Source organism: Diprion similis, chromosome 8 (assembly GCF_021155765.1).
Source record: "Diprion similis isolate iyDipSimi1 chromosome 8, iyDipSimi1.1, whole genome shotgun sequence".
Taxonomy (NCBI): Eukaryota; Metazoa; Arthropoda; class Insecta; order Hymenoptera; family Diprionidae; genus Diprion; species Diprion similis.
In genome coordinates this window covers 1,621,285-1,646,075 of record NC_060112.1, presented here as the reverse complement: position 1 = coordinate 1,646,075, position 24,791 = coordinate 1,621,285, and the positions used below count along the sequence as shown (strand labels likewise).

Here is a 24,791-nt window from a genome sequence, read left to right as displayed (position 1 = left end):
AATAATGAAGTATGATCTTAATGAAAGTAGCGCTAGTCCTTAGATGACTGAACAGTATTTCAACTATTCTTGGACGCTGTTGTCACAGACTCTGAATAACGGAGAAAGAAATTGTCACAGAACGGAATGGAAGACATCAGAAAGTGAGCCAATTTCTTGAAATTCCTATATTCCGATCCTGTTAGGAGACTTATTCAACAGTATAATCGCATTAGATTGCGTATGGCTTCGCAGTAAGAAGCCCCATTGAATCTATAAGAGTAGACGTGCGTCAGAGGGCCTCTGTCACTTCTGGGCGGGAAACAACGCTCGGCTACACAGATTCTTTAGAGTTCAACACTATCGGTCAAATGTTTCCTCTTCTGTTTTTGGCCTATGTTGTGGCCATCAAGGTTTTCAAGAAGACTACTCCAAATGGTGAGTTTCAAGCACCACCTAAAATACTTCCAGCACTCTTCGCTGACACGATCATATCTATTGATCACCAGGCAAAGTTACTGTCTACCTTGGTAAGAGGGACTTCATCGATCACCTAGAGTCGGTGGATCCGATCGACGGCATCGTCGTCGTTGAAAATGATTACCTACAAGGAAGAAAAGTCTTTGGCCAGGTACCCGATAAGTTTTTTCTAAACCGTAATTCCACCCCGAAACCGAGGCTCTTCAATCCTCCTTGAATCCAAGGTGATCACGACTTACCGCTATGGTCGCGAGGAGGATGAAGTAATGGGGGTGAAGTTCAGCAAGGAGCTGGTCATCGCTCGCGATCAGATCATCCCCATCAAGAAAGAGAAGCAGGAGACGACTCCCATCCAAGATCGCCTGCTGAAACGGCTTGGACCAAACGCCTATCCCTTCCTCTTCCAGTTCCCGCAAAACGCTCCGAGCTCCGTAACTCTTCAGCCCGGTGACGACGACAGTGGAAAGCCTCTTGGAGTTGAGTACACCATCAAGATCTATGTTGGGGAAAACGAGGAAGACAAGGTATGGTTTTTATTCTTACATTAAATTATTAAGATTAACATCGTTTGATGCACGTTCTGCTCTGCAATAGGGACACAAGAGGTCGTCGGTCGCTCTGGCTATCAAGAAGTTGCAATTTGCTCCGGCGACGCGAGGACGCCGCCTGCCAAGTTCCCTCGTCTCCAAGGGCTTCACCTTCTCACAAGGAAAATTGAACCTCGAGGTAACGCTGGACAAGGAGATCTACTACCATGGGGAGAAAGTCTCTGCTAATGTGATCGTCACAAACAACTCTCGGAAGGCGGTCAAGAACATCAAGGTACTTGTGACCAGCGCTCAGCCTCTATTTGGCGAAGAGAATATCATCTTCACGATGTGTCTTTTACTCTCCAACAGCTGTATGTCGTCCAACACTGTGAGGTGACGATGGTGAACGCTCAGTTCTCACGGCACGTTGCAAGCTTGGAGACCCGCGAAGGCTGTCCCATCACACCTGGCGCTTCGTTCACCAAGCAGTTTTATCTTGTCCCCTTGGCCAGCAGCAACAAGGATCGTCGCGGTATCGCTCTCGACGGACATCTGAAAGTAAAGGAATTGATGAGCTTTTCTGTATCTGTGTGTATAAGCGTTGGCTTTGCTTTTTTAGGATGACGATGTGAATTTGGCCTCCTCCACATTGGTTGCCGAGGGAAAATGCCCGGCAGAGGCAATGGGTATAGTCATTTCGTACTCCGTTCGTGTAAAGCTGAACTGCGGCACTTTGGGAGGTGAACTTGTCACCGACGTTCCGCTCAAGCTGATGCACCCTGCTCCTGGTTAGTTTAGTGGCTGAACATTTTTCACTTGAGTTCGCTTCATATCCTAATAGTCGTCGTTTCTTCTGCGACAGGTGCCCTAGAGAAGGAGAAAGCGGTTTTGAAGAAGAGCAAGAGCATCGACCGGGCACGCTATGAAAACTCTTGCTACGCCAACGACGACGACGATAACATTGTCTTTGAGGACTTTGCTCGCTTGCGTCTCAACGAGCCAGAATAATACACCGAGGGATATACGCTGCGCATGCTATGAAAAGAATGTAAATTTATCTGCTTTCGCAATGGATATGCATCGTAGACGACTTCGCAGTCCCAATATTCAGTCGTTGAAATTAGTCGAACCAATTTTACGTTTGCAAGTGAGTGATCAAAGATCATCAAGTCTTTATTCTAATCATGCATCTATTCTCATTGTCGAGCTCACAGCTTGTAAAGGCAACATGTCACATTGCCAGACGTAAAAGGGAAAGAATTTCGAAACGTAATCAGAAAAATGTAATCCTTTCAGAAGTATCAACAGTCACAGAATCTGATCAGATTTTGTTGATGTTACTACGAATATTCTGAAAGCCGATGACATTTTTATATGATTAAATGTACAAGATGTGGAGAGAAATTATTGAAGGGGAAAACGATGCGCGATGCCATTGCTTGTGTGATATTACGCGATGCTTAGGTTCTTTTCAAAGCAAGCAATGAAAGTAAGTAGTTATAAACCGAATTGTAGAGTGATATATTGAGTATCGCGAGTCAAGTTATAATGTACATAAAGTTACCTCAAATAACTTGTTTACGATGAAATTATTACGTATTGAATTATCGAAAAAACTGATAAAAAAAAAAAAGAAAAAAAAACGAAAATTATGCAGAAAATCCTTGTTCTATCATCCCGAAATTTGGGTTCGATTGTGGTGGTCGAGCAAAAATTTTGATATGGGCAAGCAAAAAAAAATGTCCCCAAGTAAGTTTTGCTTATTATCCGTTGCTTACATAACAAGTTGGTAAGGAAAGAAAAAAATTTAATATAATGTTAATAATGACATTTCCCGTTCTTACCAGAAGTGACATATATTCTTATTGATTAATTACTTTAGTTCTTTTATTGTTAATAATTCAGTGTTATTTATTATCACCTATTCAATATATTTTCTTGATCAATGTATCGTTAATTCCATATGTTATTGAGTTGATATTATTGTATATTAGGTTTCTAGAATAATAATAAATTCTTAAATTTGACCAATCTTTAATCACAAGTATAGTTCACTATAACACGAAGTAGCGATCAAAGTCAAATTACAATACACGAAGCTGTGAACAATGGATTTTTATTCTCATACTTATACAAAATATTCTCATACTCCACGTATATGTGTCTAAATTCACAGTCATGGTACAATTTAATTTAAAAATATAACTCTCGCAAGCTGTTTTCAGACTAATCGTACATGTGTGAATAATATTCTTGATACGTTTGAATGTAAGCTTCTTTCTCCGCCGGCGTCATGTCGGCAATCAAAGTGTCGTTGATATCCGTAATCGAAACTGTTTTTCCTCCTACACTGACTGTGGGCACCAGGTCATCATCCTCTGAATCCATCGTCTCTACGTCGCCTGAATCGATCAAAGAAAGTGTCTTAAATAAGCGTCTTAAGAACCTTAAAAGCCTTAAAAACAATCACTTCGTAACAATTACCCATATCGATAGCCTGTATCTCCGTAACATCCTCGTTATCGCTACTATCGCTAGATTCTTGAGGTATTACAGTCTTAATGGCATTGGCAGCATTAGCCCCTCCCTTTTTCTCATGTGCCAGCAGCACCGACATTATGTCTTCGCCCTGTTTATTCATTACGTTCGTTGCATTTGTCGCGTTCGTTGCAGCCTTATCAAGAATACTGTCCTGGCCTCCAGCCACATCCGTCTGAAATAACAAAAACAACTTTCTCGAATTCATCTTTCTCAAATTACTCTACGAATTCACATCCTTTACAATTTCATCATTTACACACCTGCGATCCGTCTGTGTTTACTACGGTGCTTTCCATCATCCATATCGGCCTCTCCTTTCTACGATTGGCAGCGTTATCATTGGCCGATTCGTCGCCGATGGTAACGTCCACTCTCGTATCTTCGACGGCAAATCCAGACGACCTCGTCGCCTCGCCTGACCATTGTTCGCCCGGAGCACGAAGCCCAATTTGCTTCCTCGTATCGATGCTGTAATTTCAATTGAATATAAAGCTGACATTTCGTTTTCAGCTGTCCAATAAGAGTGAAAGTCAAATTTTAATTGCTGACCCGCGTATGGTATTGATGTCAACAGGTTCGGGCTCGAGGATTTCCGGTGCCAATTTTATGCCCTCGACTTCTCGCAGCAAAATATAGAGCGGCTCTAATTGTTCGTTAAATTTTGCCAGAAGTAGTCTGGAGTCTTTTTTCGGTAGAGCAGATTGATCCTCCTCGACGATGTTCCGACAATAAGTACATCGGAACTCGTCTGTTGTCATATCAAAGAGTTGATCTGCCTGGTAAATAAATATTGTTTTCCATAAAAAAATTAAATGACGATTGTTTTGATCAAGACAATGGTCTACCGCTAGATTCACCTCAAGGTCTGTAAAAGTCTTAAGACAATTTGTGCATTTGAAGCTGGCTCTGCTGGTTGCATCTCGTTCTTCCGTTTCCATTTTCTTACGCATGTGATCCAATTTGTACTTGACGACATTGACGAAAGTCTAAAAGGATAAGAAAAGAAAATTCAAAATCAAGCAGGCATTTCGGAGGGAAAGTCTGAAGCAATTTTTACCTTGTAATTGATGAAATAGTAGTTCACTTTCTGCGCCTTTCCATCAGATCCAGTTTCCATCTTAAGTCTAACTTGAATAAATTTGTCGTTCCTTAGCGTGGATATTCTAGCTCTCAACATCTTTCGCTCGAATTTCAGCAGCTCGCATATGTCGTCCTCCTTCATACCTGAAATAAGGATCGTCAACAAAACTACATGAAACTTTGTAATTTGCTGGGATGAGCAGTTGCAAATTAAACCGATTTACACTTACAGGGATTTCTGACCAGCATATCAACGATTAAGGCATCCTCTATGGTATAAAAACCGCGAACAACAAGCCGTGCTAGTTGTTTCAAACTGCTAGGCACTTCGGTGACAAATCTTTCCTCCGCACTCATTTCTCTGCTGATAATTCGAATTCAATTATTCCCACCATTTACTCGGACTATTAGTGAGAGGGATTTTTTTTCCAGGGCGTTGATGTAGCCTCGTGCATTTCTTAGGTGTAAAAACAGTCAATTCGTTATCTACGTATTCACCATTGTAACGCTATTGTAACCTTCAAATATCGAAAGAACTCGGTTTTTGTTATTCCAAGGGCGTATTTGCGGCTCTAGTTAAGGAATATTGTGGCATTCTTGATTAACAGTTCCAGCGGTGGTCTGATCACGGATAAACAACGCGTAATTGCATAGTTTATCGGAAATTTAACACTGGCTGCATCGACGGTTAGTGTCGATATTTGAGGTTATGATGCCGCGTTCGGAGGGGGGGTGGAGCTTGTCAACCGAAGACTGTACTTAGCAGTACTTTAGATTTCCGCTCCGCCGGTTGCTGTCAGGACATTCGAGTGAGAATTCGAATGAAACGGTACAAATGGCAGCGATCGATAAGGTCAAAATAATCGTTGTCGGAGATTCTGGTATAATTATCCTTTGCTAAATTATCATTTATCCATTCACGGCATTCTTCGTTCTTAAAATCATTTGCAAACAGAATCTGGTCACAGCTCGCGATCCCCACGCGATACATATTCGACTTGATTTAATATTCTGTTCAGTTGGATTACCGCTTTACTATTCCTCGGGCAATAAATCCTAGATTTTATCCGTTTACGAATATATTTATTCATGGGGAATTGACGAGAATGGTCAGGTTGTTTACCCATCTGTGCACCATACATGCACATTTTGATCCACATTTGTCGTTACTCATGATACGAACGGTCTGTAAACAAATCTTCCTTTCATTTTTCCAGGTGTTGGAAAAACTTCGCTGACTCATTTAATATGCCATCAACAAACGATAGGGAATCCGTCATGGACAGTAGGATGTTCAGTTGAAGTGAAACTGCACGAGTACAAAGAAGGCACTCCGAATCAACGAAGATACTTTATAGAGTTGTGGGACATCGGCGGTAGTCAGAATCACCAAAATACTAGATCTGTGTTTTACAATCCAACAAATGGTATGCGAAGCACGGTGTAAGGATGTGAGAAATATATCTGACAAACTTGTGCTCTGATTGTAACAGAATTGTCCCATTTTCAGGTATTATCTTGGTTCACGATTTGACCAATAGAAAGTCGCAGCAGAATCTCCAGAAGTGGCTTCAGGAAGTTTTAAACAAGGACGGCAATCATTCCAAGTCTAAATCCTTCGACGACTTTGATCCCGAACAGTTCGTCGGCTCGACACAAGTAACTATTTTTTATTTGGTTGGTTACCCGATGATATGACAATCTGTCAGCTTTGAATGATGGCTTGGGAATTGCTCGCGACAATCAAGCATAGTTTTTAAAATTTTATTCAGCGATTTGTAATGTTTTGACAATTACCAAAATTAAAATCACCTCACGAGAGTCGAAACCTAATTTTATTTCCAGATACCAATTTTGGTAATTGGAACAAAGTTTGATCTGGCGGCAGAAGTGAGGTCAAGTGTTCATAGACGTTCATCTACAATTGCTGAGGAATGTGGAGCGGATGAAATATTCTTGGTAATAAAAATTGAAAGGCAAACGGTCCATGCCAAATACCATTGTGTATGCTCGTTTCATTGAGTTGAAATTAATTTTAATTTTTAAATTAAATATTTCTTTGATCATTGACAGGATTGTCATCAAGTCAGATCCTTGGCTGCGGGTTCGAGTTCTTCGGTGAAGCTGAGCAGATTTTTCGACAAAGTTATCGAAAGACGGTATTACTCAGCAAGAGAAGGAATCAGTCCAGACAAGCGAAGACTACCAGTATACTCTTCGCAGTATAGCCCAAAATTTTATCACAATGACTGAACGAAAACCTCCACGTTATATCTAATGTAATATATTTCACCTTACTCTTTTTTGTCCCCTATCTTACGGGAATCCAAAAAATGAAAAAAAAAATAAAAATAAAAAATTTGTGAATAAAGAATCAATACATTCAGCATCTCACTCAACGTCTCACTCGAAACTCCAAGACCGTTATCTATTCCGTATTGAGGGGCTTTAGTCTTGGCACAAAAGAAACTGATTTTCGCAAAGTTATTGCAAAAAATTGGTTCTTTTCTTTCATATTGAATGAGAGATTTTACGTTCCGTACGGCAATTTCAAATTACGCGGTTTTTACAGTAGCTCTTGGAGTCATCTGGTTGTGGTACGAAAGAAGAGTTCGAAAATAGCCGGCCGTTACGAATCGATACTCGATAACACTCGATCCTACTACTCCGTGCACTCGACATTTCTCTCGATTAGTTTTTTCTTTTTATCCATTTTATTCACTGCTCTCTATATACACTTATGACATCGCACGTGACGTGTGTGTGGAATTTTGTCGGAGGCGACAGGTGATAAAGGTGTGTATGTGGCAAGATTTCGTCACTGAACTTCAGTGTCAAATCAGCAGCGAGACGAGTCGCAGCGCGGTCTTGGGATGACCGTTTAAACGTCTGTGCAAACGGCCGCGACTTTGCAGAATCGGTCGCACAAAATTGCCAACGTAAAGTCACGCGTATCATGATTCGGTAACGATCGTCGATAATTCTGCTCTTACAGAGACTTAATTGATAACATAAAAGTTTAAAATATTTTCCTTCTGACGCGCGCTCTCCCCCGATATCGTAAGTATGTATGTTACGTACCCCAGACACGGTAGAACATGCGGTAATACACATGACATAGGTATAACGCTGCGGGAAAATTTTTCGCAGGGCGTGTATCTATTTATATACACACTCGTGACTAATTTTCAATGATAACTTTACGTAATTAAAGCTCTCCAGATTGTTCCCTCGATTTATTGTCTATAAAGTTCGAATATACGAGTCGAGATAGTCACCCTTAAAAGCATTGTAGGTGATAAATGATTGATGATTAAAAACGACTGAAACGATTGATTGATTGCCATGTAAATGTTTAAAATTAATGATCCTCTGGTATTTTCAGATAACAACTTAGCCATGGCATGCATCACGACAATCAGACCGTCAAATTTTATACACTTCTACCATTTGCTGTCAAAAAATTCTCACCCCTTGCTGCTTAGCCTGAAATGTTGCAATTATTCGGATAGCTTGACAACGCCTGTCACTGATGGACCGGTCAAAGTTTTATCTGATAAGATAGCGCGGGGTGATTTAAACCGCGACGATCACCAATTAAGAATAGCGGAAAGCCTAGAAAGGGTTTATCGAGAATTGAGAGATTACACCCCGCCGCCAAAGCCCAATTTTTGGAACAGATTGATCGGGAGAGGTTGGGGAAGAGCAAGGGGGAAAAAACACGATAACACACCGAAAGGATTGTACCTCTATGGAGCCGTGGGTGGAGGTAAAACAATGTTGATGGACCTATTCTATAACTGCTGTCAGGTATCTGCTCACATCTTAAGTAGATTACATGCGAAGAGCCAGAAATATAGTGTACATTTTTTTCAAGTTTGGCATCACACGGTTTTTATCACATTCTCATTGTTAGGCTTTTCATTCATATTTTAAAAATTTTCTCTTCCTTCTACTTTCTGCAAAATTCAAAATCAAGAGTTTGCCGCAATCTCAGGATTCTGTACGGATTTTCAAACTATATTTTCCTAATTACAGATAAAACCTCTGTAATCCAATGAAATGTGAAGTTTGAATTGCTCAATGGTTCGTTTTACATGAGAACAATATCAGCCAAATGACACAGCAGTAGAATTTGGTGGAAGGGACATAAAAATGCCTGAATTCATGTGTTTAACGAAACATGGCTGCTGTCACGTACATACGATTAGTCTTTCATTTGAAATAAGAAAACTCGTGTGTCTCGCGAGTTCATAATTCACAATATCATTTGCATAATACATTGTGTTTCCTTACAGGTTGAAAAGAAAAAACGGGTTCACTTCCACTCGTTCATGCTTGACGTGCATAGTAAAATTCACGATGTTAAAAAAAATGTCGTTAGAGATCACAGTAGTACCAAGCTTCAGCCCTTCGACCCGATTCCACCAGTTGCAGAGGCGATTAGCGATAAGACTTGGTTGTTATGCTTCGACGAGTTTCAGGTAATCACAATTTATCCCTGGAATACCTTTCAATTTTTAGAAATAAATAAATGGATACAATTTTATTCTCGCCTTTAGGTTACAGACATCGCCGATGCTATGATCCTAAAACGATTGTTCACCGAACTCTTTGACAACGGAGTGATAGTTATTGCGACAAGTAATAGGGCACCAGATGATTTGTATAAGAACGGTTTGCAGAGGGCAAACTTCTTCCCATTCATCCAAATCCTGAAAGACCACTGCCTAATCGAAACACTCGATTCAGGCATTGATTACAGACAAAAAATTGGCCCTGGCAAAGACAAAAACTATTTCATGTAAGTCTAACAAGAAACCCTTACCTCATTCTCTGTATTAATTTCATTCTTTTTCCTCTTTATTTCCAGAAAAGGAAAGGACGTGGACAACGGCGTTGACAAGCTGTTCAAATATTTGTGCTCCATGGAAAATGACGTCGTTAGGTCTAGAACCATCAGCATCAAGGGTCGCAATGTTACATTTTCAAAAACATGTGGGCAGGTTCTTGACTCTACGTTTGATGAGATATGCGACCGGGTAATTATTTGAATAGTTTTAAATTAGAATCTGATTTTGTTTTTCACGTAACAATCATACCTCACTGGTATCTGTATTCAGATTGTAAGGTAACCTTTTTTTCTTCACAAAGCCTCTCGGAGCCAGCGACTATCTCCAATTATGCCAATTCTTTCACACTGTGATAATTCGAGATGTACCACCACTGAATTTTAAACTAAAATCTCAGTCTAGACGATTTATCACACTGATTGATACACTCTATGATAACAAGGTGAGAATCATGAACTTGATTACTATACAACGTATGTACACATACATAAAATTGGAATGATATTATCAGTATTTTTTTGTATCATTCGTAGATTAGAGTAGTTATATCTGCTGATCTTCCGCACATGCAATTGTTTACTCCGGAAGGCGAGAGCGAGTACACAGATGAAAAGAGAATGCTGATGGATGATCTAAAAATAAGTATAGGCTCGGTACGTTATTCGAAAGCATAATAGTAGAGTTCATTTTTTTTTTTACCTTATTTTTCATAGTGCATATAATGTGAATAACATGTTTATTATTGTGTATCGTACAATAAAAACATTTTTCTCTTTACAGGAAGATCACAAATCGAGCATATTTACCGGGGAGGAAGAATTATTCGCTTTCGACAGAACCATATCGCGACTTTCGGAGATGCAAACCAGGGATTATTGGGAACAATGGGAAAAGCAAAGATAATAGTGGAGAATTGGGTACTAGTTCTCAAATGCAACAAAACATAAACTCAACTATTAAATAATAGCAATTAACTTTCAACGCGTCCTTGCACATACTGTACAAACTAAGCTTATTTCTCTTTTATTTTTCGTGTTTACAATCGTGATTAACAGCTCAACGAAACAAGTATGTACATACATGTGAATATGTTAAAAGCCGTTTGACGTGAAAAAACTTACTTGGCGCTTGTTTTCCGATGTTGTTGAGAGATGACTAGGTATTTCATTTCTGGTTAATAACTTATTTGTTATAGTAGATGGATCAACTTATTAAATTTACATACAATTTTTAGTATGTACTGATGTTGAGTAAATATGACTTGCGCTGTTTTCGTAGATTTGTTGATAAAATCTGTTGAGGTAGTTTCATTGTGTTGATCAAAGTCGGTAATGTCGTTTGGAGAACAAAATAAGATGCAAATTTAACATAAAATTAAGATTATCTGAAATAAATCCGGGTATTAAAAAATCGAATTAGTTACTGTAAACTCTGTTTATTACGTTTTAGTAAACTGATATATATACTTTCAAAACATAATAATTCAATCTATGCGCTAAAATAGGTACACAAAGTCGAGTAAATTTGTAACAAAGCAGACTTCAAAAGTACTTAAAACAGCCATAAAACATTGCACAGCTAAGTTATACACAGTTTTAAAATAAAACCTATCGTTACCACAATGACATTTATCAAATAATTAAAAGGTATCCTTTTTTGTTTTACTTTTTTCTTTTCGCAAATAAAGGCTCAACGCCTTTCCATATATTTGCGTTTCCCTCTGGTAAAAAAAAAAAGAGATTTATGGTAGCCATTCTTTGTGCAATGAATAAGTAGTTTAATACTGGTGACAGGCAGACACTGTGTTCAAGTTTTTTTTCTTGTTTATTTTTTGCAAAAAATAACCACTTTTTGAGTTGACAAATTATATCAAGGATACTAAAATTGCTTGCAATATTTGTTTAATTATTATATCAAGACTTTGAAGGCACAGTGTGGCTAAAAGTATAAAGCTACGATTCAATACACGTTGAGTTATTCGTAATGTTCGAATTAATCAAAGCTAAGAATTTGAATAAGTTTCGTTTTTTAAATTATGTAAACAACTGTCAATGTTCGGTTGGCTCCATTATTAATCTCACAGTGTATTATCTTGTGACCGTTGATATGAGAAAAGAAGTACAATGAAATGAATAGCGAGCCTCGTAAAAATGAAAAACAGACTGACAGAAACTATCATCATCTTGCGAAATTTTTAATAATGCTAACTGAAATCGGATATTTATGGATTGAAGGACATGAAGCATTGCACGGATCCCAGACGCTGCCAAGAAATGGGTATTGCTATTACTGTTAATAGGAACTAAGAAACTAAAATACTTCATCAATTCTCTTTAACTTGCGTTGTGTAAAAAACAAATTCTGATCTTCAGGTTACATATTTATGGATTCCAGACTGACATGATGAAAATCTTGTTTTCATAAATTGTTCGTTGCGAGAAAAATAATTATCCGTTAAATAAAAATAAATACTGATATTCTACATGTTGCAAAATTATGTATATATACATACGTATTGTATGTGTACTATGTATACATATGATATACTGATTTTTTCTTCTGAATTCATATATTGTTGCTCATAGAATTCAGGACCTAACTCAATTGACTATTCGTATTGTATGTGTACTATGTATACATATGATATACTGATTTTTTCTTCTAAATTCATATATTGTTGCTCATAGAATTCAGGACCTAACTCAATTGACTATTCGTCGATATGTGAGATGAAGTCATTTTACTTATAAAAATAGCAACATATACGCATCTTTAAAAAACTTGAATAGCACATTCCCATAATTGTGTTATTAGTAGGTTACTCGTTTCCTGTTAATTTTTTAATTAAGGAGACAGGCAGTGTTATGCTTTGATCGCCGGACTTAGTTTTATCTTCACAACAATTCTGAGTGAACACTCTTTGTAACTGCTGCAGTGTTTTAAGGCATACAATGACGCAGCAAGATCTGCATCCCCCTGTTCCACTGTCGCATGAGCAATCGCTTTCCAAACACGTTCCAAAATCATCAACCATTGTTTTATCCAAAGATTCGTTTCGACGTCTCATAGATATAGGGGATATCGTTTCGCTATTATCATAAGGCTTTGATATCCCTTGACAGCGATTCAAATTTTGTTTGTCTGGATCATTGACGTCATTTTTAAATTTATTGGTGATGTTACTGCTATCGTCGAAGTCTTTACCACTTTTGTAACGATCGCAGCATTGTGTTTGCTTTTCATATTCTTCAACGGACGAACTGCTGCTCTTTATACTCTCTACGTTGCAGAAAAAATCGATTATGCTACCATTAGGAATAGCAGAACTCAATTCCCTGTTACCTGAGATTTGTTCAATTACTTTGCCGATTGGGGACGAGCTTAATTCTGAATTTACGCTGCTATTCCTATCGCTACTATCATCCTTACAACAGCAACTAGTTTTTGGTTCATTTTTATTATTTTTATCATTATTCTTTATGCAGCAACCACTGTTCTCGTTTTTATGGTTACATCTGCAACCGTGTTTCTTAGCTGAATCACCATTGTACTTTGGCGCGTTGTTCATCTGTGCGGTGGATTTTGATTGGCGATTATTGCAATTTTTGTTAGATCCGCAGCACAAATTTTCTTTGGTACTTTTTTGCGATTCGACGTGACATTTGTCGCTGGAGGATGCCTTCTCGTTACTCTCTTTGGTGCCAGATTCTGACAAACTATTATCTTCTTTGTCGTTATCGCTTTTCTTACTAACTATATTTGGTATAATGCTATCCGAGCCTTGCGGGAAACTTTTGCTTGTTATTATATTTTCGATTTCAATTATGGCCTCGCAGAATTTTGCCCCATTCTCAAGCACCAAACATTCGCACGATTTCTTGTCTATGAAATTCTCCATCCCTGTGATGTCCATGAATTCGGATTCCATACTCTGTTGAATACACCCGCACGTACAGTCTTGACCTTCCTCACTCTCAACTTTTGTTCTAAACGTACTATCGTAGTTATTAAAATCAGTCAGAATTTGAGCCTCTTGGCTCACCGCGTCGCTCGGGTGAGCAAACTCTTTGGTATAATCGATACTCTTTCCAGATTCGAAGTTCGATAAAATGTTCAGACTTTCAGTTTCCAGCTGAGATTCTACGCTCGATAAATGCATCATTTTCCTGGCGGTGTCATTATTTGTCTTCTTATTTCTCTCCACATTTCGCGGCGCTGTAGGGAAGCAATTTTGACAATTTTTCAAATGGTCGCACTTGCAATCGATGCATTTGCAAATATCCGCATCAGCCGTAATTTCCTGCAGAATATTCCTATTGTTTGTATTCCTCTGATTGCTCGCATTGGACGAATTCTTCGCATGATGCGCACCATCATCGACCACTGTAATACTTCCTGAGGCACTTACAGCTGCTGCCAGGTTAACATTTTGCTGATGTTCTGATTCTAGCTCCAAAGGATAAGGCTCAGGGCCGACCAGATCCACTAACGAATGAACGGCCGTTGGGAAGGCGTTGAACTCAGACCATGATTCGGCTCTCAAAGAAGGCGCCGATGCCAGAGCCATGACGTCGATCCAAGGTGATGGCATTTCTTCTTCAGAGGCCATCGCCAGTTCGACAGCTTCCGAATGCCAGTTGTTCTTTGTTCGATTCACCAAATTATTTCCAGATTTACCATCCTTGAAATTAGAGTTTGGATAAATTTCCAAACTCTTGGAATTGCTTTGAACCCTCGATTGTCCGATGACGATGTTGTCACTGGATAACGCAGTTTGTGAATCATTATTCTCGATACCAATACAATCAACTGACTGAAATATTGCATCTGAACATATTTTGGCAAGTGAATTATTTATGAACCCATTCGTTATTGTGTCTCCAACTTTCGGTACAATTTTTTTATCAATCTGTGTACTCGAGTATGCCTCACTGGAATCCAAGCAATTTTTAATGCTTACGATGGAATTAGGATCGACACTTTTGTAACTAGACAGAGCGGTGCTGCAATTTTCGGTATATGGACCAACCACATCTTTTATAAATACTTGAGAGTCGTTGGTGGCAATGTTATTAACACTTATGTTATCACAGTAAGAAGTCGGCGTTTCACCAGCAAATAATTTATGTTCATCCGGGGTATCAATTGTCTTCACCGCACTGTCAGCAATAGAATTACTGTTGTAAAATGTTGTGTCTTTGCAATCGATAGACAAGCCGTTGTTTGCTTGATTTGAAAATTCATTTTGAACGATGATGTGGCCGTCACTTTTATAGCGTTTTGGATTGTTTGAAAAGTTTTTAGGCTCGGATATCTGTGCGATTGTGTTTTGAAGGCCGTTTTGTATGATTTCTTGTTGCAAATTCATCGCGTCCATATGCTCCTGTTTGTGAATTACTCCATTACGCTCGTCGTCAATAGAAATCGAAAGTAAAATGTTGCTCTGACCACTCACATCATTCGTTGTTCCGTCATTTTGGCCGATTGTGGTAGCTATCTGATCGAAGATTTTCAGCTTATCATATTCTCTGTTGTTCAACGTGTTGATAGTGCTGTGCGTCAAATCATCTATCGTGATGTTTCTCGGCGTCGATAGCTCAATATTATTACTTTCACTCGATTTAAAGTTGAGCGGAGAACCAGCAGGTATTTTAACTTGTTCCACGCTGCGGCTTGACGCGCCGTATTCAACCTCGTCATCGAAATGGTTTTTCTCATTATTGTTTAGAACGCGACTCATAGACTGTACCGCCAATTGATTGACATTACCAGAATTCTGCATCGAAATGTAAGCCACGTTTTCGGTATCTCGACTGTTTTCTAGATTCAAAGGTATTATTGTGTAAAAAGGTACGTGGTTACTTTCGCCGACTTCCTTGATCTCGATCTTGGCTTTAGGTTGATTTTCCAGGCTGCCGTTGTCTTCTTTTATACTAGCCTGCGGATCTTCCTTCAGCTTCTGAAATTAACGACGACATTTTTAATTCGATAAAATCAATTGAGACTTGGTAAATGTGAAAAACAATTATTTCTCTAATGGCATGCACCCACCGCTGTTTGACTCTTGACGATTTTCTTGTGCGTTTTAATGTGGCTTTTCAGACTGTGCGGGGTTGTGAAAGATCTCTTACAGTAAATGTAAGAACACGTGTAAGGCCGTTCACCAGTGTGTGTTCTTTTGTGAGTTTTGAGGTGATGCGAAGCGGTGAAGGCTTTGCCGCATCCATTCTCTCGACACCTGGAACAATAACCTTGTCATCTGAATACTCGATTGTAATTGAATAAAAACAAAATATCAACAGACAAATAGAAGCATGAAGAACAAGTAAATATATTCCCTAAGTATCGTGATATAAATCGTGGGGATAAAGAAACATACTTGTAGGGCCTTTCTTGAGTGTGAGTCCGTATATGTTTCTTGAGATCGCTCAATGTTGTAAAGAATTTAACACATCCGGTCTTTTCGCAATTAAATGTATTCCCGCTATGAAGTCTTTGGTGAGCTCTTAGTCTGTATAACGTGTTGAAAGCTTTTTCGCAGCCCTCGTGATTGCACTCGAATGGTTTTATCTTCGTATGAACACGTATGTGAATCTTTAGGCTGTACGAAGTCAAAAATGCCTTGCCACAATCCGGATCTGTGCATTTGAATCGATACTCGCCTAGAAAGATTTACAATCCCAATCAATGATAGATTCAATTTAGAAACTGCGTACTTCTAACGGTATTATATTCTGTATTAAAAAGCTTGTCTTCATATTGATACAAGATGCAGTTAGGATATTTTATAGACGTGCAAACTTACCGAGAATTAGGATCCTTGGAAAGCGTAATTATTCAAATTTTCTGGATTAGTGAATAATACACGATACATTTTTAATGTTAAAAAACAGCACTTGGATGCACCCGCAAGAAATACCATAGATTGCAAAATTGCACCACTGAAAAGCAAAACATTGATCGGTAACTCGATTTCTATATGAAATGAGAGAAAGCAAAAACTGTATTCTACGTTGAAATTGCACAGCACAACCTTTACACGAAATTGACAAATCAGGGTCAAAGCCATTTATTTTTGAATAAATACACACCCGTGCACACACTTGTGAAAAAAGATATACCAATGTCAACCTTACAGTATTTGAATTTATTACTCGAGGTATATGAAAAAATACTTTGAGGTAGTTCTAATGGGCAAAGTACCAAGTCTCTGAATGAATTCTAATAACAGAACTGAGTGTTGCTCTCGATCAGAGTTACAAAAATGATATGCTATAAATAAGGTAGGGGGTAGTGGGGCCTTTTTAAAAAGCTTTTATTTTATTTCAAAGCAGCTTATGAATTCATGGTAACGAAATGCTTCAGCATCATGCGAACAGGCGTTTTGTCACAGCCAATTAGCCCAAATATATTAGCAAACATAAAAATGAAGCTCTCCGTAACTATAACAATTCCAAATTTACGCTGCCGATATTACTGTTATTATTTTCCCTTTGTCTTTTCTTCAGAGCTAACATACCCTTGTGAGTCTTCATGTGCGTACGAAGATTGCCAACCGTGCTGTAGGTTCTCGTGCAGCCGTCGTATTCGCACGTGTAACGACTGATGTGTTTCTGGTTAGTGTCAGGATCTGTGCTCTCAATTGTGATAGTCGCGTGCGACGGATCGTCGGGCATCGAGTCATTTTGCCCAGGATGAATTCGCATGTAGATTTCATCGGACCTGATCGTGTGGTAGATGTACCTGAGATAAAGAGAAAATGAAATAATGATAATAAAAATAAAACATTGTTGGATAGCAAGTGATCCATCCAGAGGGGGTAGAGTGAACTATTATTGAAAAGTTATGCTGTTTCCACCGCTCGGTCCCCTCACAAAATTTGGGCAACCGGCATAGCTAGACATAATCTGGTGCCAAGCCACACGAGCAATGCTATCTGATAACTAAAAATATATTCTTAAAGATAGGTAATACTGTATGAGTAATGCTTTCGACTCATACGTATATTATTATTTGAGAACACCAGGCAGCTGTATTTATAGGATTTTAATAAAACACCTGAGTTTCACAAAAATAATTATACAGCAATGCAAATATGTCCAATTGACACTGAATTGTTCACCTTGATCCTGACCACGGGTATGTAATTTGGAATTGCGATCAAAGAGTAAATCGCTGCTTCCATCATTGCTGCTAATAGTATTGCATTTTAAAAACGAACATGTAAAAGAAAGGAAATTCTTGTATGGCTTATAATTTTTTTATGACAATTGTTGGCATAGACAATTCTTACCACCAACTGGCACTAGATGTTTCAAGATGAAAACATTTCTCAGTCGGGCAAAGAATCAATGTGTTGTTAAAACAGTGATTTGTTTACAAAGTGATTATGACGTCGATATTTGAGTCTTGACTTGAATATACATTAGGATGTTTACATTACAATTGTTTTAACGAAATGCTCTACTTTACAGCCTTGATGGTAGAATAATACAAACGCTACTGTTGAAGAACAGCAGTTTGGAGCAGATGAAATAATTTACAAATTCCACAAACTAATCATTAACCACGGGGGATCGGTGTGAAAATTTGCATTTTTATACACAAAGTATGCTCAAAGCTGACTGATTTATAGGTTTGAGCCCGAATCAACGATCGATTAGGCGCTCTGAAACTAAGGAAGTAACTCAACCTCTGCATAGGCTAGATAAACAATTACACCATGAAATCTTTGATTAGTCGCAAGTATGGTGTTCTGCAGTTTGATGCTAGGTCGGTATCTTGATATTGGGCTAATAAATTAAATAGTTAAATAAAGTAAATCAGTTGTGACTTTTTAGGTCGAGTTTGTACGTACTGTATTGAAAACTGATTTGATTTTTCATTGAAAAAGTAGCAATGTCCTTATATGGTAATGAGGTAAAAAAATACGGGGAAATTCGAGCAACGTAAAAGCTGTAAGCGAGTTCCTGCATTGTTTGGAGAATTTTTTGCAACGAGCCATCGACGACATTAGCGAGTTAGAAGCGGAAAAGAAACGGGAAATATGTCAACGATTCGTATTGTTACCCAGTATTATCATCCCGCAACTTTTCCATGTAGGACGAGCTTTCGTCCGATAATTTTCCATAGTTCAAAACTGGTGATTGATCGTACACTTTGCCAAAACTTGACAGGTCCAAACTGTCGTCCAAACAATCCTGCAGGTCATGTGTCACTAATATATTGTCAAAATTCCCGTCGGTCTTCTCGACAATTGCATCCGAGTTAAATTTCTCACTCCCCCATGTCGCCATGTTTTTTGCGACTATTTAAGCATAGCTTATAAAGATAGACTGCGCGATCCGTGCACCGAGCTGAAGCCGTCATTAGAAAGAGAGAGCAGCAGCAGCAATTGTATCCGAGTTAAATTTCTCACTTCCCCATGTCGCCATGTTTTTTGCAACTACTAAGCATAGCCGTTGATGAAGTTAGTCAACGTCCTGTACCCCAAACGTGTTTTTCGTTTTTATCGAAAACCGTGTGGGAGCAAATAATAAAACTTATGGAGTAATTGGAAGCAATTACTCGGTACAAGAATTTTCTGGAAATTCAATGATTTTTTAAAATCTGCGAATCACCTAGCCGCTCCCAGAAATGCATTTTCGTTTTTATCGATTTTCTTGCGTACCATGCGGGCGCGAATCCCTAATTAAAAATAGAAAACAATTCAGATCAATTCGGGAGAAATTTTTCGGTTAAAGTTTTAGGAAATTCGAAGGTTGCAGGCCAACTTCACAAAGGTACTCGTATGTAACTTGAAAAATAGCGCCGAAAGCAATTTCTGTCGACCAAGAAGGAGTACAGAATTACCATACGGATAGTAGCTGCCATCTTATTCAGACGTTACGTAGGTTTAGGTTCGCTTCATATTCGCCAGGCGTGTCCGCCTCCATAGCTTTCTCCCTAGTCTACGGTCTCTTTTCCGTTCAGAAATCCAAGATGGTAAGTTTGCCCTACGACTGATGATTTAAATCTCAAAACATCGGCAATATGATGCATCACTGTAATTAGTATTGTCTAAAATATGGAAGTGGAATAATCGGTGTGTGATAATATATCCGAATTTCGTGTCAAATCGAAGAATAAAGTGCGATAAGCTTGTCTCAAGTGAACGTGTGTATTCGGCTTGTGTCTGTTTCGCACGCATGCGAGTTCAAGTTACCTGTAAATACTCCGAAATTATTTATCGCGTTATTTAACCCTCCATAAAAATACATTCTTTCTGGAATAATTTTCGAAATTATTCCCTTTACGTTCGTGAGCCATCAAGGTCGTATTTAATCTCGCAAGCCGAAGTAACAACATTGCGACAAAGATTTTCGTCATAACCGCGATTTGACAGTTTACTCAATACTTTCGCAGCTGCAGTAAAGCATATTATGCCAGTCCTTTCATCGCCGTATTAAAGTCAGGTTGATAGCCGTACGAATTATACCGCGACATAACCTCGACGCACCTTCACTGGTGTTTATTGTATCTGATGGCGCGAGCGGGAATCTCAACTAATTGCAAACATTTTATTTTCAGGCTCGCGGACCCAAAAAGCACTTGAAGCGTTTAAACGCGCCTAAGGCATGGATGTTGGACAAGTTGGGAGGTGTCTATGCACCCCGGCCATCAACAGGGCCCCACAAGCTACGCGAGTCTCTTCCACTCGTTATTTTTCTTCGTAACAGGCTAAAGTATGCCCTCACTAATTGCGAGGTGAAGAAAATCGTTATGCAACGCCTTATCAAAGTTGATGGCAAAGTTAGGACTGACCCCAACTATCCATCCGGCTTCATGGGTAAGATATAGACATCTATACATTCGTAAACCAAATACGTCTAGCATAAATTGTTGCATTCCGGCCTTTCGAAGCTATGGTAGTTTGTCTTGAATAATACCGTAGTCAAAAGTGGGCCGATAATAAATCATCCTTCTTATGGTCACAGATATACCATCAAATGGTTTAATTTGTATTACCCAAGGAGGAAACAACTAATATAACATGTCAGTAATAATGATAGCCCCGCAACTATTAATGCATGCGCTTTTATACTTCCTTTATATTCTTACAGATGTTGTGACTATTGAAAAGACTGGTGAATTTTTCCGCCTGATCTATGATGTTAAGGGACGTTTTACCATTCACAGAATTTCCGCCGAGGAAGCTAAGGTATTTAAACAAAATTCAGGCTGACTTATAGAGAATTACACTTCTCGGTGCTAATTATGCTACATTTTTATTTTCAGTACAAGCTCTGCAAAGTCAAGCGTGTACAAACTGGACCCAAAGGAATTCCATTCCTTGTTACCCATGATGGTAGAACATTGCGTTACCCAGACCCTGTAATCAAGGTGAATGACACCATTCAGCTGGACATTGCAACAGGAAAAATAATCGACTCTATTCGATTTGACTCTGGTACATATCTTTGACTATCTTCTAGATTTACTGAATTGAAAATACTTGAATTCGCGTGCAAGTAATTGTTCAACCAATGCTAATTTGGCAAACTTATTACAATTTGTTGTTCAATTTTCCAGGCAACTTGTGCATGATCACGGGCGGAAGAAATTTGGGTCGTGTTGGCAGTGTCGTGAGCCGTGAGCGTCATCCTGGATCCTTTGACATCTGCCATATCAAAGATTCACAAGGACACACTTTTGCCACCAGGTAGTGAAAAATCCCTTGTACTAAATTTTTTTTTTCAATTTTGTGTTTGATGAATTTGGCCATATCGAAGCTAAGGCAATGTAGCTTAAAAATTGTCTAAGTCAAAAGTTGGCCGAAAGGAAATCAATGTCCCTCCAAAGGTCACTGTCAGGTCACAGCTCACCTTTCCGTATTACCCAGGAAGGATACAAATAAATTTCCATAAAGAGTAATTACGCTTGTGATTATTCATACACCATAAAATAAGATATCTCTGAACTTTATTTTTCTTTCTCAGACTTAACAACGTGTTCATTATTGGCAAAGGATCTAAAGCATACGTTAGCTTGCCAAGAGGCAAGGGTGTCAAGTTGTCCATCGCCGAAGAACGTGACAAGAGGCTGGCTGCCAAGGGTGGAAACTAATGTAAACTTTCAAACAAAAATCAATAAACTAAGTGATTTATCTTGGTGAAATTCTCTGTTTGAATTCATTTATCATGTTAACAGGGTCTCTACTGCTCCTTAAATCATGGAATTATCCTGCAAAACAAAAATTACTCCTTAATTTTGATTCATTCTGAACAAGTTGTCAATACATTTTGATTGAGAACTGTTAAATTTCATTTGTAATACGCGGCCTTGAACGTTCGTTCTTTCAGTAATACCGTGCTTTCATTCATTCGATTTTTCTGGCCCGCCTTATATTCCACTTTGCCGTCGAAATGTCCGTTTATACCTTAGAGCATATAGTAGATGGAGGGAGCCTTCTGGCCGAAAAGCGTGACGACAGAGAGGGAATGAGTAGCTTGAGAACCTGTCTTTTTCTAAGCCAGGAGCGTAGCGTGGTAGTCGTTAGCTTCATTCTCTGAGTAATTTAGGGCATCACTAACACTTTTGCTGAACGTCTGTGCAGCAATTCTGACATTCATTTTATTATCTTCCCATTGCATGTGTTCTGTTGTGATTTTATGAGCAAGATACAATTCGGCATGTTCATTTTGTAGAACCACAATTTGTTTAATGTACAACCAACTAATAAGGTTTCCATCAGAATCAAACATCGCTTTGTCATCTTTAGCAACAGAGTTGCGGACACATTTTAAAGAATGACAAGCATCAATCAATATGAAAACAGGCTCTTTGGTTATTGGATGTTCAAAATAGTTTCGCATGTGCTCGTCGACACTTAAGTTAGTTCCCAATAACTCGCACATAGAGAGGTTTGTCTTTGGACCATCAAAGGTTAACGATACTACTCTGACACCAGTCTCATGGATTGTTCTTAAAGTTTCATCAACCATATTTTTTTTCTCATTGGCAGTGAGAGCATTTATGAAATAATAAGAAATTGGAACTTTCCAGTGACTAGTGAGACAAACTAGCATGCAAACCATAACATTATCTGCGATATTACCTTTACCTAAGTCAACGTATCCATACTCAATTCCATTAACTGTTTCAACTTTCTTTTTAATGGACATTTCATCAAACCCAAGTTACAAAATACCGGCCATGTAGATTTGCTAACTTTTCTTTTTACAGTTTCTATCACCTCCTTAGAAATCCCAGAGCCAATACGTACATTTCTATACCATTTACTTATAGTTTTCTGGTGAGGTAAACGTTTTATAAAAGTCCTGCATGCGTAAGTATAAGCTTTTGGAGAATAAAAATCTAGCGTACATGCAAATTTACGTAAAAATGATGGTAATGGGCCTTTCGTTTGTCCGGAGCTCAGTAATTTGTCAAAATCTCTTCGATCATCAGAAGCTATTGCTTCCTGTAAAAGTGTAAACAACAGTTGTGAATCTAAGTACCTTAGAATCCCATTCCACCATGTCACAAGAAATTCGCTAGAAAGATTGAAATATACTTATACCTACAAATACATAGACTGAATTTAGTTTGTATAGGGATTTATAATTCTTACTTCATTGAATGATAAATGTCAAAATGTATAATAACATATAATGTATAAGGAATTAACAGAAAATTCATTGTTCAAATTAATTATGATTAATGTACAATTTCGTACATACAATTTCAATAGAAATTTCTTACACAAAATTCAATAGTAATGGTTTTAATGAAGCGGATTTTGTATAACGTTTTCACTCTTAATATTATGATATATTTACAATACATACCTTATGGGTATATACACATGATTGAAAATGGTAGGAAACCTTACCACATGAGACACTCTATTCCATACTTACTTGAAGAGTTATAGTCTCACTATCGGAAATGTATTTCCTTCGTCTCAGTGCTTCAAATAGCTGTTTGTATTGAGATACTCGCTTTCTGTATCTACCTACTGTAACTTTCAAGCTTTTATTTTGCCGTTTAAGCTTTGCAATTTGTGTATTTTGTTGTCGTATTGACTGCATCATTTCATTTTCTGGTATAATTTTGTCCAATTTAAGTGGCTTTGGAGTGTCATCTGAACTTGGCATGCTGAAACTTTTATTCGTTATATTAGTTTAGGAACATGTGCGACTATAATCAAATGTGTAATGAGCAATGCGATGGTCACAATTTACAGATATAAAAACCTACATTGAATCTGAATTGATATCTGTTTGTGGAAATTTCAAATCATTCTCTACTTGTGTGAAACCTTTATTTGTAGTTTGGGGTCGACTCACAGACCCTGGGGATTGATTGCCACCCTGTTTCGCACTGCAAAAAATAGCCTGTGTTATGAAACTGAAACTAGCAACCAGAATTAGCAGCCAAACGTGTGAAACTTTTTTGAAATAGAAAAATTAACATTAAAATGTTTGGCTGCTAACTTTAGCCTTGTGCCGGTGTTTAGTATTTTTATACATATGCTGATTGCAATGGCACTTAATAGTCACCATTTCACTATTTCAAAATCCTGAAAAATAGTTGGTACGGATCCACTTTTTAACATTCTCCGTTGACACATTCCACCGTATTGGAAACAATGTTTCTTAAAATGCTGACTGCATACATGCACGTATTTTTGTGTTATTGGAGGGCAATGCTTCGTTAAGACTTGTAACCATTCCTTTCTTGATCCTTCGGACGCTGGCAATCTGCGTAATATCAAATATGTGTGAGAACCTGATTTAAAAGGAAATGTTAACACTAACCTAACCCATAAAATTTTCAATATCACTTACTTGTGAAAGCTGACGTCCGAACTATTTGTTTCATCACTTTCTATTTTACAAACTATGCATTTCAGAACCATTCTGAAATTTGGTTACTGACGCGATTGTTAATGTTTCATCAATAGTGCACGCTTTGGAATGCTTCCTGCTTCATTCTTAACTCTAAGGCCTCACTACATGGGCACATCGGGCACTGCACCCTTACCGTACTGCTTGGTACAGCTCTGACGTAGTCACGTGGCTGATTTGAACTGACCAATCACATTTTGTAAGAGAGAGATAGGTTCTCATGCTGCTATATCTATCCTTGGTAACATCGCCACTTATGTGCCAGGATAGGACAGGCTCCCTCCATCTACTACTATATGAGGACTATATGCTCTCAGATTCTGATTCATTAACTAAGGTTAGTCAACTAATCAGAATGCTTGGGTGGCGGGAAATGCTTCAATATTGAACTGCCGATAACAGGTTTTTGTCAGTAGATGAAATGAATTTCTTTAAAA

General features: G+C 38.3%; 6 protein-coding genes across 7 annotated transcripts; 4 read left to right on the top strand and 2 right to left on the bottom strand.

Moving 5' to 3' along the window:
- Positions 1-259: 259 nt before the first annotated feature.
- LOC124409534 (arrestin homolog) lies at positions 260-3,022 on the top strand. The gene is made up of 7 exons (XM_046887213.1): positions 260-417; positions 489-610; positions 684-983; positions 1,054-1,281; positions 1,359-1,547; positions 1,609-1,777; positions 1,852-3,022. Exons 1-7 carry the CDS (start codon positions 351-353, stop codon positions 1,995-1,997), a joined length of 1,221 nt encoding a protein of 406 aa, XP_046743169.1. The 5' UTR covers positions 260-350; the 3' UTR covers positions 1,998-3,022.
- On the top strand, positions 2,724-10,756 carry LOC124409537 (putative ATPase N2B). 2 transcript variants are annotated; one of them, XM_046887217.1, is made up of 8 exons: positions 2,724-2,844; positions 8,294-8,379; positions 8,909-9,094; positions 9,173-9,414; positions 9,484-9,652; positions 9,765-9,905; positions 9,997-10,116; positions 10,244-10,756. In XM_046887217.1, the coding sequence occupies exons 1-8, from the start codon at positions 2,805-2,807 to the stop codon at positions 10,364-10,366; spliced, it is 1,107 nt and encodes a 368-aa protein (XP_046743173.1). In that variant the 5' UTR covers positions 2,724-2,804; the 3' UTR covers positions 10,367-10,756. The 2 variants fall into 2 exon arrangements, with proteins under 2 accessions (XP_046743173.1, XP_046743174.1); XM_046887218.1 differs by lacking the exon at positions 9,997-10,116.
- LOC124409532 (general transcription factor IIE subunit 1) lies at positions 3,104-5,606 on the bottom strand. The gene is made up of 8 exons (XM_046887209.1): positions 5,524-5,606; positions 4,841-4,974; positions 4,588-4,754; positions 4,388-4,516; positions 4,080-4,306; positions 3,791-3,998; positions 3,474-3,702; positions 3,104-3,391 (listed from the first exon to the last, which is right to left on the bottom strand). Exons 1-8 carry the CDS (start codon positions 5,553-5,555, stop codon positions 3,216-3,218), a joined length of 1,302 nt encoding a protein of 433 aa, XP_046743165.1. The 5' UTR covers positions 5,556-5,606; the 3' UTR covers positions 3,104-3,215.
- On the top strand, positions 4,990-6,959 carry LOC124409546 (rab-like protein 3). The gene is made up of 5 exons (XM_046887234.1): positions 4,990-5,491; positions 5,828-6,037; positions 6,121-6,269; positions 6,456-6,569; positions 6,684-6,959. Exons 1-5 carry the CDS (start codon positions 5,446-5,448, stop codon positions 6,861-6,863), a joined length of 699 nt encoding a protein of 232 aa, XP_046743190.1. The 5' UTR covers positions 4,990-5,445; the 3' UTR covers positions 6,864-6,959.
- Positions 10,757-12,200: 1,444 nt separating the features above from the next.
- On the bottom strand, positions 12,201-18,793 carry LOC124409510. The gene is made up of 5 exons (XM_046887173.1): positions 18,533-18,793; positions 16,983-17,206; positions 15,843-16,125; positions 15,515-15,701; positions 12,201-15,422 (listed from the first exon to the last, which is right to left on the bottom strand). Exons 1-5 carry the CDS (start codon positions 18,757-18,759, stop codon positions 12,282-12,284), a joined length of 4,062 nt encoding a protein of 1,353 aa, XP_046743129.1. The 5' UTR covers positions 18,760-18,793; the 3' UTR covers positions 12,201-12,281.
- Positions 18,794-19,365: 572 nt separating this feature from the next.
- Positions 19,366-21,619, top strand: LOC124409544 (40S ribosomal protein S4). Its single transcript, XM_046887231.1, has 6 exons — positions 19,366-19,447; positions 20,033-20,291; positions 20,566-20,663; positions 20,741-20,912; positions 21,035-21,164; positions 21,442-21,619. The coding sequence occupies exons 1-6, from the start codon at positions 19,445-19,447 to the stop codon at positions 21,566-21,568; spliced, it is 789 nt and encodes a 262-aa protein (XP_046743187.1). The 5' UTR covers positions 19,366-19,444; the 3' UTR covers positions 21,569-21,619.
- Positions 21,620-24,791: the final 3,172 nt, after the last annotated feature.